The 17,383-nt window shown below is 36.5% G+C and overlaps 1 protein-coding gene across 1 annotated transcript; it reads left to right on the top strand.

Moving 5' to 3' along the window:
• The first annotated feature begins 8,653 nt into the window (after nucleotides 1-8,653).
• On the top strand, nucleotides 8,654-13,807 carry LOC143562871 (QWRF motif-containing protein 2-like). Its single transcript, XM_077050559.1, has 6 exons — nucleotides 8,654-10,490; nucleotides 12,142-12,261; nucleotides 12,391-12,507; nucleotides 12,608-12,697; nucleotides 13,262-13,369; nucleotides 13,456-13,807. The coding sequence occupies exons 1-6, from the start codon at nucleotides 8,907-8,909 to the stop codon at nucleotides 13,498-13,500; spliced, it is 2,064 nt and encodes a 687-aa protein (XP_076906674.1). The 5' UTR covers nucleotides 8,654-8,906; the 3' UTR covers nucleotides 13,501-13,807.
• The last annotated feature ends 3,576 nt before the right edge of the window (nucleotides 13,808-17,383 follow it).

Genomic DNA, 17,383 nt, shown 5'->3' with positions numbered 1-17,383 from the left:
GGCGAGTACTGGCGAATTCGTCAGCCTGTTGAACTGAACGCAAGCGTTCGTCCAATTCGGCTTGGAATTCTCTTTGCCGTGCTTCGGCCCACGCCTTCACTTGATCTAGTGTTTGGCGAGGGACCTTCGTTCGTTTTTCCAGTTGGGTATCGGAGAACCCCAATGGAATATTTACTCCACTTGCCCCGGCTTGGGTAGTCGGGGTAGTGTTCGTAAGGATTGTATAACCGCCGGTGTTCCCCCCAGTTGTTGGGGTTGTTACCGGGGTTTCTTGGTCGGTTACTGGCCTTTGAACCGGAGTAACGTTAACCATTTCTTCAGAAATTGTGAAAAAACTAAAATAGTTCTAGCTTTTATGCACGGATGGCGCCAATGAAGAAACACTAAGTGACCCGGTACAGATTATAGATAATCTGGGGGTTAAGTAATGTTTCCCACGGATGAGGTCTAGCTGAGAAGGCTGTTCTTCAGGAGACCTGCAAAACAAACACCGTAAGCTCGTCACTGAGAAGGGGGGGGGGGGTTCCTCCTTGTGACCACCCTCCGGCGTGAGAATCAGACTAGGTTGCTCTGAATATAAGTGTATATTAAGAGATTGCTAGATAACTGGATAGCAGATGATCTTACCATTCCAAGATGTTGGAGTATTTATAGCCGAAGGTAGGTTTCCAAGCAGGTACAGCCGGCTGAATAGTATTCCTGTTCTACCAACAGTGGACTATGCACAGGCCATACTGGTTGGTGGGTAGGTTACGGCCAACAGTGACAAAGTCGGCTGCACTATTCCACCAACTGTAGATTATGCACGTCCCACCTACTGTGGATTGTACGCAGGCCATGTGTGCTTTCCCTAACAATTTTTATGTACTAGTTTTTATTGTACAGAGAAGAAATCTCAGTTCAAAGGTAGGTAGCTTTCCTTTTCAAGCTTATTTTCATTTCCTTAAAGAAAGTACATAGAGGAAACAAGACAATACAAATGATACTCATCTCACATTATAGGAAATTAGAACTTCAACGACGTCGAAAAACGATAACTTTGCTTTCAGTAGGATCGGTTTTGTCATTCAAAAAAGGGTGGCGGCGCAGCTTGTTACCCGCTTACATGTCTTTCTATTGTAATTGGATCCTTTAATTTGAAATGTTAAGATAAACATGAATTAAAAAAATATATTCAAATATAAATCTCAAATAATAATATACTAGTAATTACATTCATTAGAGTCCATATATGATATATCTTGTGTCGACTTTGTGATTGTACAAACATTTAACTGAACTATTGAAGCAGCCCTCAGGGACGTTGTTATAACTCGTCTCGTATGACTATAAGAACATTAAAACTTTAATGACTAATTTACCTCAATTCATCTTCCGTATATAAAAATCTTCTACATATAAAAGTAGAAGTTTGACAACTATTTCTTCTTAAATTGTGTTCTACTAATAAATTCAATATTGATTTAATTTATTCTATAGTTAGTACGTACGTAACTTCCAACTCTAGTTGAGGTGTTACAATTGGATTTTGTTTTATCTTGTGATTTAACTTTTAATAATACACATACTAAGGACTAACCAACTGTTTTATATCTGTAACCACTACACATTGTTTTCATATCTACGATTGTTGATTGATAACCGAAGATAACATGGGAAGCTCTTTCGATGAACCCACCTCTATGTGGTCCAAATCTACATAACCCCGTGATGTGTGTTTCACTTTCACATATCTCTATCTTTTGCTTTTGGATTTTCTTTGTCTTATTTATGTTTTATTTTTCAAAGATATATTCATGTTTTTTAAATCATAACTTGAAAGTTATATATAGAATTACATTATAAAAACTTATTATATACAACACAATTTGCAAGTCTACCTTATTATTCTTTTCATTATTATTTATTTTTATTTTTATTTATTTTTCAACTACATTATGACTTTATGAGAGGTGTCCCACTAAAAAACTTTTTTTACCCGCTTTTTAACAATATACAATATACTGATATAGCCCCTCAAGTTTAAATAAGTTTTCTTTTTAATAGTTTTTGGCACAACTACCATCATGAGAATTATGAGAGGTGTCCAACTCAAAATATTTTCTTTTCTTTAAGGTTCTCGCTTATAGCTTTTAATATAATATAAAAGTTTAAATTCATCGTTGTAACATGTTTATTTTTATTTACATTTTAATGTAAATTTTATTAAAAAAAACAAAAGTTGTGCGTGATGATAAGTCATCTAAGCATTAAAGAACAAATTTTAAAACTCTTTAGATTTTTATTTAGTTATTTTCGTAACTAAGTACAATTGATATGTATAAATTGATTTAAAATGTATAAACGAAGTACCAAAGGGCTTTTAGCCTAATGGCTAGTGATATCAATATGTTAAATAAGATTTTGCATTTCCCAAAATTTGAAGATCAAATTCAATGGGTGACAAAAAAAAATATAGCGGTTTCTTAAAAAATATATCAAGATACCATTATGTTATTATGCATTAAGACTTCACTTATAAACAAAATGGCATTATATCTTATCTCCAATGGAGTAAAGAGTTAAAGTTTACAAAACTTATCTATAGATAACATGTTTTCTAACAACAAATCATCACACTAATTTTTATTTATTTTTTAATGAGACTAAAATCCTCACTATTAAAAATAGCTATACCTTTTCAAACTCTTTAATATGATTGAGCTACAAGCCATTTAATAATAGCATAGGTTAGTAAGCTCAAGCCTTCGGAAATTTTAACGAAGTGTGATTAACTAAAAACTTTTTTAATTACGTCACTGCAAAGAGTTGTAATTTATTAAAAGCATTCACATCGGAATCCATATATCATCCGCAATCATATAGACATGTTAAGGAAAAGTTCATGTCTTTTTGTAATCAAAATTTGCACTCAATTTGATTCCAAATATAGTATAGATATAAGAATTGAATAGTTATTATATATATATATATATATATATATGAATTACTATTCACTTGATATATTATTTTAGATATTATTTTTAGGAGTGGATGAAAGAAAAGAAATATAATAAAAGAACTATTATTTAATTGAATAGAGATAGATTTGAGATATCAGATGTAAAGGTTTTTTTTAAAAAAAAATAAACATTTTTTTTGGATAAAATGTTTTTAAATTAAATTACATGTACGAGAATAAGTATCAACGGTCTAAGTTGGTAGCGGGCTAGCGGCGTTGTTTTTTCTTTTTTAAATGTGAATACTACAAGGTAGTGTCAAATTTTATAATGATGTTTAGTATATTTAGACAGAATTACAAATTTTGTTATTTAAAAAAAGCCAAATTACGGTTTGTCTTTTTTTTAGTTTCCTTGCAGGCGGTGTACTTTAAACTTTTTTTTCTACACGTTATGTCCTTTACGCTAACTGGGTTAGAAAAACGCAGTTAAATACCCTCACGTGAGGCGCATGTGAGGGCATTTTTGTCTTTTCGTCTACACCTGCAAAAAGTTTATATAACACTCTCTTTCTTCCAGAACTCATCCACCACCACCAAATCCACCATTAACCTCCAGCAACCACAACCAAACTCTCTTCTTTCTCTCTCTATGCCACCAACATCACTACACCATCACCATACCACAACCACTTCGGCCACCATACCTTTCTCCGCCGGAGCCACCATCACCATCACCACACCTTCACCCCGTCGGAGCCACCATGGTTCTCTGCCGTCTCTTTTCAATTCCGGCCACGTGTGACCCAATACTTTCAGGCGGTGGTGGGTGTTCGGCCACCAAAAACCCCACTGCATATCATCTTCCTCCAAACATAGCAACGTGTCCTTCAAATCTGGCTAGATTTCCGACTCCAGCTCTGGACTCATATCCAAATGCTCATCCGGGTCATAGCTCCAGACCCATATCAAAACCCTAGAACTTTAATTGTCGTTGGTGTGGTCATAGCCAGCGGCGGGGGTGGCGGCGGCCGTGAAGTGGTGGTGGAGAGAGTGCGGTTAGGGTTTAGGGTTGGTGTTGTGTTTGATTGCGTTTTCAGATAAGATGAAAGGGTGGAGTGGTGTTTCGTCGAGTTGGGAGTCGGCGTCGGAGATGGAGCGGTGGCTGGTGGCGGTGGTGATGGTGTTTGAGGAAATCCATGGCCGGAGCGGTGATGGTGTTGGCGTAGAGAGAGAAAGAAGAAAGAAAGGAGGGAAAGGTGTTATAAATTTGCAGGTACAGACGAAAAGACTAAAATGCCCTCACATGCGCCTCACGTGAGGGTATTTAACTGGGTTTTTCTAACTCAGTTAGTGTAAAGGACATAACGTGTAGGAAAAAAATGTTTAAAGGACACCGCCTGCAAAGAAACTAAGAAAATGACACGAACCGTAATTTGGCTTATTTTAAAGGACAAAATTTGTAATTTTGTCCTATATTTATAGATGGAGTTTATTGAGGAGATGCAATTGGTTTGTTAGTTTGTTTTGGTTGCTAGCCAACAATCAGAAAAAGAGATTATTGTAACTTAAGATCAACACAAAGAAGAGAAAAAAATTAATTATTTAAATTTTGGAGTTGCTAAAACTCAAAGGTAAATGGGTGATATCAGGAGATTAGTTGAATATGGGTAAGTTAGTTGACTAAATATTTTTGTCCCCACTTAGGTTATAAATTAAGCAATTAAAGATATGTATATATAATAATAATAATAATAATAATAATAAATAAGTAACTAAATATATCTTGCTATGTATGCCTACACATTAGTTATTATAAAAATATGTCTTGTAAAATATATTTATCATGAATATTATGTTAACTTCTATAGAAAAGAAATGTGTGCAAAATACTTTTTTATGTTCTTACCAAATACTCCGTATCACTTTTACTTATGTATATATATTTACTTATAGTACTAATTTGTTTTTATCGACGGTCATCATCTTTTCATGCTACAAATATATCCATCACAAGAGCTTTTGAGCGTCCTTGCTAGTAGAGAAGCACTTTGGATGAGTTGCAATATATATTAAGGCCCACAAAAGGGTACAAAGGTTATTCTTCTATAAGGATGAGAAGAGCGAGTTTTGGGAGGGGATAAATGAGAGGGTGTGAGATATGTTGTAAGGCCCCGTTCCCGGTAGCCCTACTTTAGCGTCGGATTTACTCATAAACACAGTTCTACAAATCAGAGTTAATTAAAACTTTCGCGGAATATAAAACTTTAACCGTTTATTACAAACATTTAATCTTTTATTTAAAACCATAACATATATTTAACACATCGTTTCTTCCATCTTCAGATGCCAGCCGTAAATCCATGCCATGTGCCATCCTCATGCCGGCTCTTTAGTTCGCTCACCTGCGTGCATACTAAAAGTCAACTACGCTGAGTGAGTTCTAGTTAATCAAGCAACTTACTATACAACCACTTCATACAATATGTATGTATCTGAAGACACATAATCCACTGTCTAACCTGTCTACCTTACCACTTAACCACTTAGCCACTTGTTTGCCGAAACACATAGAGGCTTGCCCTCTCACGTGTTCACGTTATGCCACTTAATAACAGGGGCACGTATAGGCTTTCCCTATCACGCACTCGCGTTATGCCACTTAATAACGAAGGCACGTATAGGCTTTCCCTATCACGCACTCACGTTATGCCACTTAATAACGAAGGCACGTATAGGCTTTCCCTATCACGCACTCACGTTATGCCACTAACACCCTTACTAGACTCTTGCCACTTCTAACACACTCTACCTCTACCTGCCTATATCACACTTCATATCAGTTCATTATTTACGTAATAAGCAGGTCACATCATAGCATTCATAGACACTAACAACCACTTGGAATTTACTATCCTTGGTGATACGTGCAATATCCGAAGATCGTTCACGTACCGACAAGCATTATATAATAGCTACCTCGTATAACATCTATAGCATACACTTACCACTTAAGGTAAGTGTATTCACACTTCACATCGAGTATGCACACAGCCCCGAAAACATAACAAGGAAATGGGGCTAGAAACTCACCTGAATCCTGTTACGCTCTCCGTTAATCGTTATTCCCTTATTGAGCTGTGCACGGCTAACTTTACGTGTTTTTAAGGTTACGGTTAGCTTGGTGATGAACTAAAATCTTGTATCTTGCTTGCACGCTCAAGATCTATTAAGTTATAGGCTCGGTTTGGTCTCGGATTGCTCCTTAGCTCGCGGCCGTATATGGTGTAGGAAGTATGTGTGTGTTTTTTTTAGTGTGTAGAGATTAGGATGGATAAGATGGATGGAATGGAAAAGATTAGGGTTTAAGGGGGTATTTATACTCCCTTAAGCCCATGGACCTAAGGCCCATATTTCCCTTTGGTCCATAACTAATCCCATCTAATTATCCTACCTAGTCTTCATATTTTGCTATTATTATCATCGTTCCACTAACTCGTTTATTTCACCCGACAAAATAATATATTAAATATTACTTTAGAAGTTTCGGGATGTTACATATGTGAAGAAGATGAGAGAAAGAAATAGAGTCAGTTAAGGAAGCAATCAACGTGAATGATGGTCAGGCCATACATCCTCCCTCTGTGTTGGTTATGTATGTATTTGTGTTCACTTTGAGTCCTAATAAATTATTTAAGTTTTGTTAATATTTTACTAGTGAAATAGCTAAATAAAAAAATAAAAAGTTAAAAAAAAAACTATGTACCATTTGTTGATTATAAATAATTAAATATTCATTACAACCACCTATAATCAAATGTTTTTTTTTGTAATTAAAGATTCTAAAATAAGCACGCTAGTTTTTATATTTTTGGCTAACTTTTATGTTTAATATTTTTTTAACTGTTAAATACATGGTTACAAACTTACAATTTAAGTCGTGTTTTTTTTATTTTAATATTTTTCCTAACATCTTATAAAACATGAAAATTTGTTTAAACCAAACAAATTATGTTTAGTTTTAAAACAACTTCAAGTTAATCTAGGAAGCAAAAACGAATATAGATAGTTACATAATTAAGCAAGAACCATAAAAAAAAGTCAACTATTTTAGAAAATGAGAACTGCATTTCAACCGTCAACGTTGTTTTACAGAAACATTTTATGTGATGTCATCTTTAATCAACGCGAAAACATATTGCATCCCCCGCCCCCGGATGGCCGAATATATACATATCTTGACCAAGGATATTTTTGTAATTACAATTACAACGTTTAATAAGTTAAAATGTTATGAGGTGAGTAGAGTAATAAATAATAAACTAGTTGAAATAATAAACTAGTTGAGACGAATATAATTCTTTTTGTGGATTAAGATAATAAAGAATTTGAGCTAAGGCTTGCGAGGTTGTTAGTTCGAATTCACCCAAGCCATGATCCACTCCCTTAGTCATTCACACCTAAATTCCACTTATTACTTAAGACAACATAGTTCGATCAGAATAGGACAACGGACCTCTTAAATTTAGGGAGTGCGATAACCTAACACAAAAAAGTTGTCGTTATAAAAAAGTGATTTGAGGCTGAGCGGAGCCCAACTAAAAGACTAGTCACGAGCCGAGCTTTAAAAAAAATAAATCTTGAAGCTTAAGCTTGAAAAACTATTAGGTAGTGTTTGGTATGCAGGAATGGAGGACAGAATGGATTGACCCATTGTGAGGGAATGGAAAATATTGTGTTTGGTTGAATAAAACAATGGAATGACCCATTACATAGTCCATTTCATTCCCTCTAAAATACCTCAATTTCATTCCATCCATACCCCATGTTTTTTTTCATTCCATTCCCTCCTTCACCCTACATCACCTCCACCACCTTCCCAACACCACCACCAACCACCGCCGCCACTGCCACCGGCCACCACTATCGCCGTCCACCGCCGCCACCACCCACCTCCACCAACCATCGCCATCGGTGCCAGCCACCCAGCACCGCCAGTCGCCCGCCGCATATATCAACCATCACACATGCCGCCCACTGTCACCGTTGCCCACCACCGCCGCCACCCGCCACCAATCATCACCATCGGCGTCCACTGCTGCCACCACCCACCTCCACAAACCATCGCCATCAGTGCCAGCTACCCACCACCTCCAGCCGCCCGACTTATCCATCAATCATCGCCCCACCATCACACACGCCGCCCACCGTCACCGCTGCCCACCACCACCTCCATAGTTACCGCCACCACCATCTCCACCGTTACCGCAACCGCTCCCACCACCACCACTCACTACAATTTCAATTTTATTTTTTTCTTACCTACCAACAATACAAAGTAATGATTCATTTCATTCCCATGTGGTAACCAAACATTCATTAGAATGGTAATAACCCATTTCATTTCTTTCTCATTTCCATTACATGTCCATTCCATTCAGTCGTCCATTCCATTACCCCATATCAAACAGAGCCTTAGTTTGAGCCTTATTGAATCGATTTCGAGCCATTAGCTGAGCCTCGAGTCCTCGCTCCATTAGTTTAGAACCATAAAAAAATGTTGTTTTTAAGTGTGGTTCAACAAGATTAAAAAAAAAGAAAAAAAAGTGTCGTCCAAACAAAGGAAAAAATAAACATAAACACAAGTTATATATATTTGTATGACGCGCACACGTGTAAACAAGTCACAAGAACAGTTATGCTAACCAAATCACCCCTAAACCCACTCCTTTCTCCTCCTCCTCCGCGAAATCTTCTCGCCGGTGATACGTAACGCCCAAATTCCACCATCCACTCCTTCAGTCAGTTACACCTCAATTCCACTTCTTCTTCTTAATAATAATAATAATAATAATATTATTATTAATTTCACACTCCATTGCAATTGCAATTTGACCTGATCTAATTCTGATCTAACCTCACCTCACCTCACCTGACCTAGGGTTTTTATTAAGAATTATGCGATATAATGGTGGCTAATAACGTCTCTTCGTCACGAGGCTTGTCTCCGGCTAGACCGAAGCGTGCGCCGTTGGTGCCTTCTGAGGCTACTCTTGATAACAATGTTCCGGTGCCACGTCGGCTTAAATCCAGAGATGTTGGTTCACGATACTTGTCTTCTACTGCAACTACTACAATGACGTCCACGTCATCGTCAGGTACCTTTTCATCTTCTTCTTATTCCACTACTACTACCACAACGACGTCGTCTTCCAATTCGAATTCGAATTCGAATTCCACGTGTACGCCGAGAAGACGGTTTCCGTCGCCGTTAGTTTCTGTTTCTTCCACGAATCTGATGACGCCGGCGAATAATAATAATAATATTAATAAGAGAGCTCAGTCAACAGAACGACGTCGTCCGGTGACGCCGTCATCCGCCGTTAAGATGTTAACGGCGATGCCGGCGAGGAGTTTATCGGTTTCGTTTCAAGGTCCGTCGTTTGCGATTCCGTTAAGTAAGCCGTCAAAACCGCCGCCTACTAACGGATCGAGGCATAGTACGCCGGATAGGAGACCGGTGACGCCGGTGAGTAAGGTATCGAAACCGCCGTTTACGGTTTCTAATAATGGATCGAGACCGAGTACTCCGGTATCGAAACGGATGTCTACTGGTTCTATTAACGGATCGAGAGCTAGTACACAGGAGAGGAGGCCGGTGACGCCGGTGACTAAGGTATCGAAACCGATTGCAGCTGGTTTTAATAATGGATCGAGACCTGTTACGCCGGAGAGGAGGCCTGTGACGCCAGTTAGGAAGTTAGGGATTTCAAATTCGGCTGAACAGAAGCGTTGGCCAGCGAGATCACGGCAGGATGGATTTATGACAAGGAGCGTGGATTTTTCGAATGAGAATACGAAATTGAGTGGATCTGGTACTGGAACCGCAACTGCGGTTAGGGCTTTACGGAAATCGATGATCGGTAAGGAGAAATTAAAAGATGATAAGGGTGTAATGCCGGAGATTAGTAGAAGTATTGATAAGCTTTTTACTGATTCTGATAATTCTGACCGTGTGGTTTCGGATGCGGAGAGTGTTTCATCGGGTAGCACTCCGGGTAATGTTAAAGGTGCAACGCCTCGGGCAATTATGGTACCAGCTAGATTCAGGCAAGAAACTGTTAATCGTCTAAGGAGAGTACAACCGGAGCTGGTTTCGCCTCCTTTGGCGCAAAATAATAAGTTAATTGCAGGGAATAGGCATTTAAAAGACGGGCCAGCACGAACACCACGAGGATTGTCTCCCTCTCCGGTTAGAGGAGCTGTTAGACCAGCTTCCCCTTGCAAGAGTGTGCCGTTGGCGTCTGCATCATCTCCGTCAAGGTGTATGTCTAGTCCAATAAGAGCACGGGGTGCAATTGGGTCGAATAGTAATTTGGGCAATCCACATTCGGTTCTCAGCTTTGCTGCTGAAGCTAGGAGAAGGAAGGTAGGGGATAATGCCATTAGTGATGCACATGTTTTGAGGATGCTACACAATAAATATTTGCAGTGGAGGTTTGCAAATGCGAGAGCAGATGCTGCAATGCAGGTCCAGAGAGCAACTGCTCAGGTAATGAATGCTACTGGTTTGTTTGCTTGCTTTCTCTGTTAGTCTGTTGTAGTTAGCTTCATGTCTATGTGAGTTACAGAGCACACACTTTCTTATATTAGTTGATTTTTATCATCCTATGCTATTGTTACAGTTCTTGTAATTCAAATAGTTTGCTGTTGGCTTGTTTGTTAATTACAAGTTATTTCTGTTAGTATTGTCAGGGGTTAGTAATTCTCACTTAGAGGCCAAATATGTAAAGTACTAATCATTTAGTTGAGTGTGTACACTGGAGTCGGTAAATTGGTTATTTACTGATGGAGCAAGTGTATTTACTTTATACCAAGTACTAACGCAGGTGCACGATAATTTGGTATACATTTGGCTGAATGCATTCTAGTACTTGGTTACTTGTAGAACCAGGGGAAAGTTTAAATATAGGGAACGTTTGCAAGAACTTAAAGGCTTTGCTTGATATTATTTTTGGAGTTCTGAATTCTGCTTTGGGTTGTAGTGGTAGTAATGATTTCAGTTTTTTTTACCTGCTTTGAGGCTTGATAGGCTACAGAATCTGTCCTGCTTTCATTAGTCTGGACGGGTCAAATTGTTAATGTGATTTGTTCATTTTGATGATGTAGAAACAGTAAAATGTCAGTGTTATTTTAGTTATTTTGTGGGAGGTATGACTCTTTTTTCCAGGGGACATGTTATGCAGCATGTTCATTGTTAGTTGCAAAGAATGCAAAAGATGGGGTGCCCACTTGTGATAGGTGTCTTTATAAAGACATTCCTAATGATTTGAAATAAATTTACATCTGTTTGGTTCAAATAATATTAAGTTGTATTTGGTCGACTCATGAATTAGATCTTGGCAAAAGTCATGTTTTGTAAGTCACATTTTTTGCATTAATGCATACGCGTGGTGTTAATTTGTAGATTAGAGTGGACCTCTTACTCCTTATAGGCTGTTTTAATTAGTTTTGTAGCCAATGATGGACCCTTGCACTCTGCAGTGCAACTGTGCAAGTTGTGTTTTCATGAACTATGGGGGTGCTTGGGTGAGCTTTTAAATTTTGCTTATTTGATTTTTGAAAAGCAAAAGGTGTTTGGCAAAGCCCTTCCAAAAGCTTCAAAATGGAGCTTCTCAAAAATGCTTTTGCTTTTCAAAAATTAAGCAAGCAAATAAGCAAGTTTGAAAAGCTCACCCCAATACCCCCTATAAGTTATTTTAAGTTGATGGAAGTGTAACTTGATTTCTTATATGTATTTATTTCGTTAAGCTGTCTTTTTAAGAATGATGGATTATCAACGTTATATGGTTGACAATTTTGTCAGTAGGTAGCAGCAGTAATGAGGCTAATCTGAGTGATGGTTCTTTACTTCATATTAAGTTTTAACCATATACATTTATGTATATACATGCATGCATTAATGTGAGAGTGGCTACATTAGTTTTAAGCTAATTCAGTAGAAAATATTATCTATCAGCTTTTACTCTCTTGCCCCTACAAGTATTGTATTATAAATTTTTTCTTTTATACCTTTATTGCTTTATGTATAGTGCCTTCATGTGCATCAAAGCGTTATTTATTTATTTATATAGTTCATATAGTCACACACCTTCTAGTTTTCTTTTATTAATTATATACTGTTTTTCTACATTCTGTTTCAGAAAAGTCTATATAATTCATGGGTGACAACATCAAAAATGCGACAGTCTGTCATAGCTAAACAAATGGAGATACAACAGCTGAGGCAAAACTTGAAGTTGCACACAGTTCTCAAAACACAGGCAAGAATGTGAATTATCACATTATTACTTAATTATATAATCTGTTGTTTCTTTCATTACTCCAAGTAGTGGCTTTCTGTTGGTTATAATATCACAGCTATCTTATCATATATTTTTATGGAAACACAGATACCGTATTTGAAAATTTGGGATCAAGTTGAGAGGGATCACATTGCCTCTTTATCTGGGACTATTGTGTCTCTGGAGTCCAGCACCCTTCGTGTCCCGCTTGTTGATGGTGCAAAGGTATTTTGTGTGCATAAAAGTTTACAATAAAAACATATGAGGTTTTATGATTCAGGTTTAAAAGCTTTAAAATTATTGCTAACTTCTGTTACTTTTACAGGTTGATGTTCAAAGTTTAAAAGATGCTTTCCGTTCGGCAGCTGATGTGATGCAGATAATGACATCCTTGATACGCTCTTTGGTGACAAAGGTTTGTGGAAACTCTTTTGAACCCCTTTCTTCACTGTCAGCTGTGTGAACTTTGGATAACTTAGTTGTTGATTCCTTGACATATAGCACATCAGTTAAGAAAAACGTGAGTTATATTAATTAACAAGTAATGATACATCGGTCTGCCTCCATTAAATGCTTGACAGATGATTTAGCTATTTTTTGTCGCCTTTGATCATGCGTTATGAGTCAGTCTCATTCTTCAGGCACATTTTTTAGGTCTATGAACCCTTTTTTTAAAATTGAATTTGCATATTGTGTTACTTTGTGTGGATCTTTATTTTAATTATAATATTTACCCTTTTTTTAGTGTTTCTAGTGGTTTGACAAATACTTGGTTTGGGGTCTCACTCTAGTGTTAAACTCCAACATACTAAAGTAAAGAACAATGACTATTTATGTAATTAGCTAAAAGGGTAAAACCGTAATTAAATTGAGTTGAAGTCGAGGGTCAAGCATTTTAAATTATCTTGACCCTTCTCATATACCACGTCTTTTAACAGGCTGTATATTTATGTCTTTAAAAACAAAATCTTTTAAACAGGTGGAGCATGTGAACAACTTGGCATCTGAACTTGCTACCACAACAACGAATGAACAGTCTATGATCAATCAGTGCAAGGATCTGTTGTCATTACTGACAAACATGGAGGTATGCATCAAAAGTCATTTATTTGGTGTAAAGTTTACTTAAGAAATAACAAAATTCAATAATTATATGGTTGCGGATGAAAGCAGGTGCATGACTGCAGCTTGAGGACACACATACTACAACTGCAATAACCGAACTGTAAAGCTGATTTCTCTCTCTTTGACTGCTTACTGGAAAATTGCTAACTATACTTGAAGTTCCTACTTTGCCCCTGGACAATGATACCAGGTGAGTGTAAACTGGTTGTTAATCATGGGCTTTTGCGGAAGATTATGAAGATATGTGAGATGCGGCTGTGTGACGTCCTGTATATGCGTAGAGTAGGAGATCATAAAGGTCGTTGTATTTCACCTACCAGGTAGGAAATATATATATGTATATATAGGGACTCTTGACAATGATACTTGCTTTAATTTGCACATGTTTCTTCTTCCTCAATATCCTTAATTTTATATTTTGCACATGGTAAAATAAGCCTAATGATATGGATATTAGCGGTGACCCATTGTAAAATGAATTTCTTTGATTGATCTCATTTTACAGGATCAGTCCTAGCTCATTTGGTCTACTGGTTAAAGAAAAAAACAGAACACTAAATGACTGTTTCGATTGAGTTTCAAGAGTATCATTGATCGATATATATTAATATGAAAGTACCTCACACAATTGTAATAGATCCATTAACAAATTACAAAATCTTACAAATATGTTATTTTATTTTATCTAACTATATGCTCTTATTTTTTCATTAAATTGTAATTAGTTTTTTCATAACCATTGCAGAGTTTTTTCATATTTAACTTTACTTGTAAGTAAAGTTTTAGACTGTATAATTGTATATTAAGATGCGTTGGGTTTATTTTGAGTCACAACTTACAAGTCAATTTAGTGGGTCTTTATGGGCCGAAGAGAAAAACTAAATATTCAAGGGTCAGAATAGGCACGGCCCATCTCAAAGGTAGAGAGAAGTATAGGTGCACAAATCGAGTTTTTAAATACCCGGTTCCGAGTATGGAATCGGGTTCGGGTATGACCGCGTATTGGCAATACCCGGGTAGGATTCGGGTCCGGGTATTGTCTCTAACAACCATACCCTATGCATTGGGTTCGGGTTGGGTATAAAACTGGGTATTTGAATACCCTATTTCCGGGTATTGAAAAAACATTTTTTTCGGGGGTTTTTCTGGGTATTTTTTTGGTATAGATTGGATTTTTTAAGGAGTTACAATTTTTAGAAGCATTTTGGGGTATTTTTCCGGTATTTTTCGGGTATAGAATGAGTATTTGAAAAACCCGGTTTCGGATATTGGAAAAACCCGGTTCTGAGTATGGAACCGGTTCCGTTTTTTGGGTATTATCGGGTATAAACGGGTCTGGTTCCGGTTACGAGTTTTGGTACCGAAATGCATACCCTATCCATACCCTACGCGTAGGGTCGGTTCCGGGTTCGTTTTTTTTTTTCACCTCTAGAGAGAAGTGAGAACTCCGGAGAAGCTTGATTCATCCCCTTAAGCTGCTCTAGTTTCTTCTCCAAACTCTAGAAATTCCTTTTACATATTCCACCGATCACAATCATCGCCTAAATCTCAAACCTTACCCGCATTGGAAATGGCCTTCGGTTCGCAAGTTGAAGAAAAGGCAGCAAAATTTTATTTGGTGATTATTTGGATGTTGATATTTACCAACCCTAAAGAGAGACCATATGATGTTTTTTTTTTCTTTTGGTTTTACTAAGTTTTTAAGTTGTAATTGTTTTCACCAGAGATTGTTCAACTCAAGACTTATAAGTTTGTTATTGAATGCCTATGAAACTAACGTAATTAGGTTATTTTAAATTATTGTTGCACTGGACCAAGTAGTAGAACTCGACACAAATTAGAAGTCAAAATTACACACACACACACACTTGAGTGAATTGTGTCTATAAAACGTGGTTAAATATTAAAGATTTATTTAGCATGCTATTGTTTATTTCGTTATTAGACTTGATATTTCAAAATATGTATTGAGTTCTGAACCCCTAACATTTTTTTGCAACTTCGGCCACCCCTCTGATAAAGCCCAAGTTTCGCCACAGCGTGAAATGGTTGGAGATACCTTCAACAATTTGATTGAACAATTGTTTGCTTATTTGAAATCGCTATCTAAACATAGTATTGGCGAAACCGTATGTTGACAACAATAGTCACCCAAACAAAGATGTATATTTCCAATTCATAAACTTTGACTTAGATTTGCATTTCCTTGTTGTATTGTTATTGAACTAGATCGTCCCCTCTTTAAGTTGATGTTGTAATTTCAGTTCCCTATTTTCAAATACATTTATGATTTATCCAAAATGCTATTCGTTCATCATCACTTGAGGGAGGTGTATGATGCGAGAAGGGCGGGGAGCTCACAAGGTTGTTCATTGCATACATCGTTCATTGCAGGCATTTGATGGGGAAGTCAGTGTGGACGAGTGCATTCGTGAGGTTGTTTGGCTGTACACACACACATTTTATTAATGTTATTTTACTTTGTAAAAAAGATAAAATTATACAATATATATATACATATTTAAAAACATATACGTATATGCATATGTTTAAACTTATTGCACTTGAATATAATAAGCTTATTAATTTTTTTCATGAATGCATTTTAAACTCCATCAACCTTAATTCATTTCCCTCCCAGAAAAAATAAATAAACATACATTTTAAGTTAACCTCCCATTACAAATAGCATAATAGAAAAGTATGTTGAATTATGAGAAAATATAATTTGTGAAAACTTAAATTTAGATTACACATGTACATTGATGAATAGGATATATATGATTGTAATAAAGTAATTAAAGTACATCTTACTATGATGGATGATTTTGTTGAGTAAGCACATGTCGTCTAAATTCATCAATTAGTGATAAGCATAAGCCTCTTTGTCTTATAAATATTATTAGTAAAGAAAATAAAGTAGATATGATATGCATGCAATGAATCACAATACGATCTTGGAAATGGACAAATGAGTGAGTTATGTCCCACGTAATAACATGAAGTTGGCGCATGGAGTTGTACATATTTCTGCTCGTGTTTGCCACGTTTGAATCAACTAAAATCACCTCTCCTTGTCCCCACACCTGTAATTTGTATCATTTATTCATTCATTCATTCATTCAAACCACTATTTCGACAAAATATATGATATTGCTACTCTTTTTATAATGTTGTATTTACTTATTTCAAAATGAAATAATGAAACTGATGCATCATATATATATATATATATATATATATATATATATATATATATATATATATATATATATATTTTATTATCTTGTATTTCCTTATTTCAAAATGAGATAATGAAACTAGTGCATCACCTTTGTTTAATATAAGTAGATGCCGGACAACATATTTTACATAGCGTCTTTCTTATCGACACTGTATAGATGGCGTATACCACACACGCACGCACTCTTGACTCATGTAGCCACACTGTACAACAGACTTTTTATTGGTGATTTAATGAGTTTGATATTGCCTGATTTAGGCATAGTTTACTACGTAATATCTTCATGTTTTGACATATATCCAATAAAACTATCTTAATTTTGGTACTCAGTTGTTTAATATGTGTATCTTAGGTTAGAGAAATCGTGTGAGGAAGAAAGAACAATCATAAAGGTCACTATTTAAAAATTCTTGAAGTTAAAAGAGTAACCAGCATCTTAATTGTGATCCTAACATGAACAATTGTACCGGCTCAATAATATACTTTGTGTAAGAAGAAAGAAGGTTGGAGACTTGGTGTCGGCATAATCGTGTCATAGATGTGAGATATCATCAAGGCCCTAAGGGGCTAAGGAATACGACGAAAGCGGATATACACTACATGATTTCATTTTATAAACCAAACCTTTTACATGTGTGTTTGCTTATTTCTCATCCCCATTATGATCAAACAATTCAACTGACTAATTTTCAGTAACTTCGTCGCTTAGACATGCTCGCGACCCGTCTGGAG

Source organism: Bidens hawaiensis, unplaced genomic scaffold (assembly GCF_021521415.1).
Source record: "Bidens hawaiensis isolate Kalapana, Puna unplaced genomic scaffold, B.hawaiensis_p1.1 tig00021180_1, whole genome shotgun sequence".
NCBI lineage: Eukaryota > Viridiplantae > Streptophyta > Magnoliopsida > Asterales > Asteraceae > Bidens > Bidens hawaiensis.
Note: the sequence above shows the minus strand (reverse complement) of the source record. Positions and strands in the feature narration are given on the sequence as shown.

What these genes read in the sequence shown, in the direction of transcription:
- LOC143562871 (XM_077050559.1), top strand. Translation starts at nt 8,907, where the DNA reads ATGGTGGCTAATAACGTCTCTTCGTCACGAGGCTTGTCTCCGGCTAGA. An exon ending in TACGCTCTTTGGTGACAAAG is followed by an intron (nt 12,698 to 13,261) that starts GTTTGTGGAAAC and finishes TCTTTTAAACAG; the next exon opens with GTGGAGCATGTGAACAACTT. An exon ending in CATTACTGACAAACATGGAG is followed by an intron (nt 13,370 to 13,455) that starts GTATGCATCAAA and finishes GGATGAAAGCAG; the next exon opens with GTGCATGACTGCAGCTTGAG.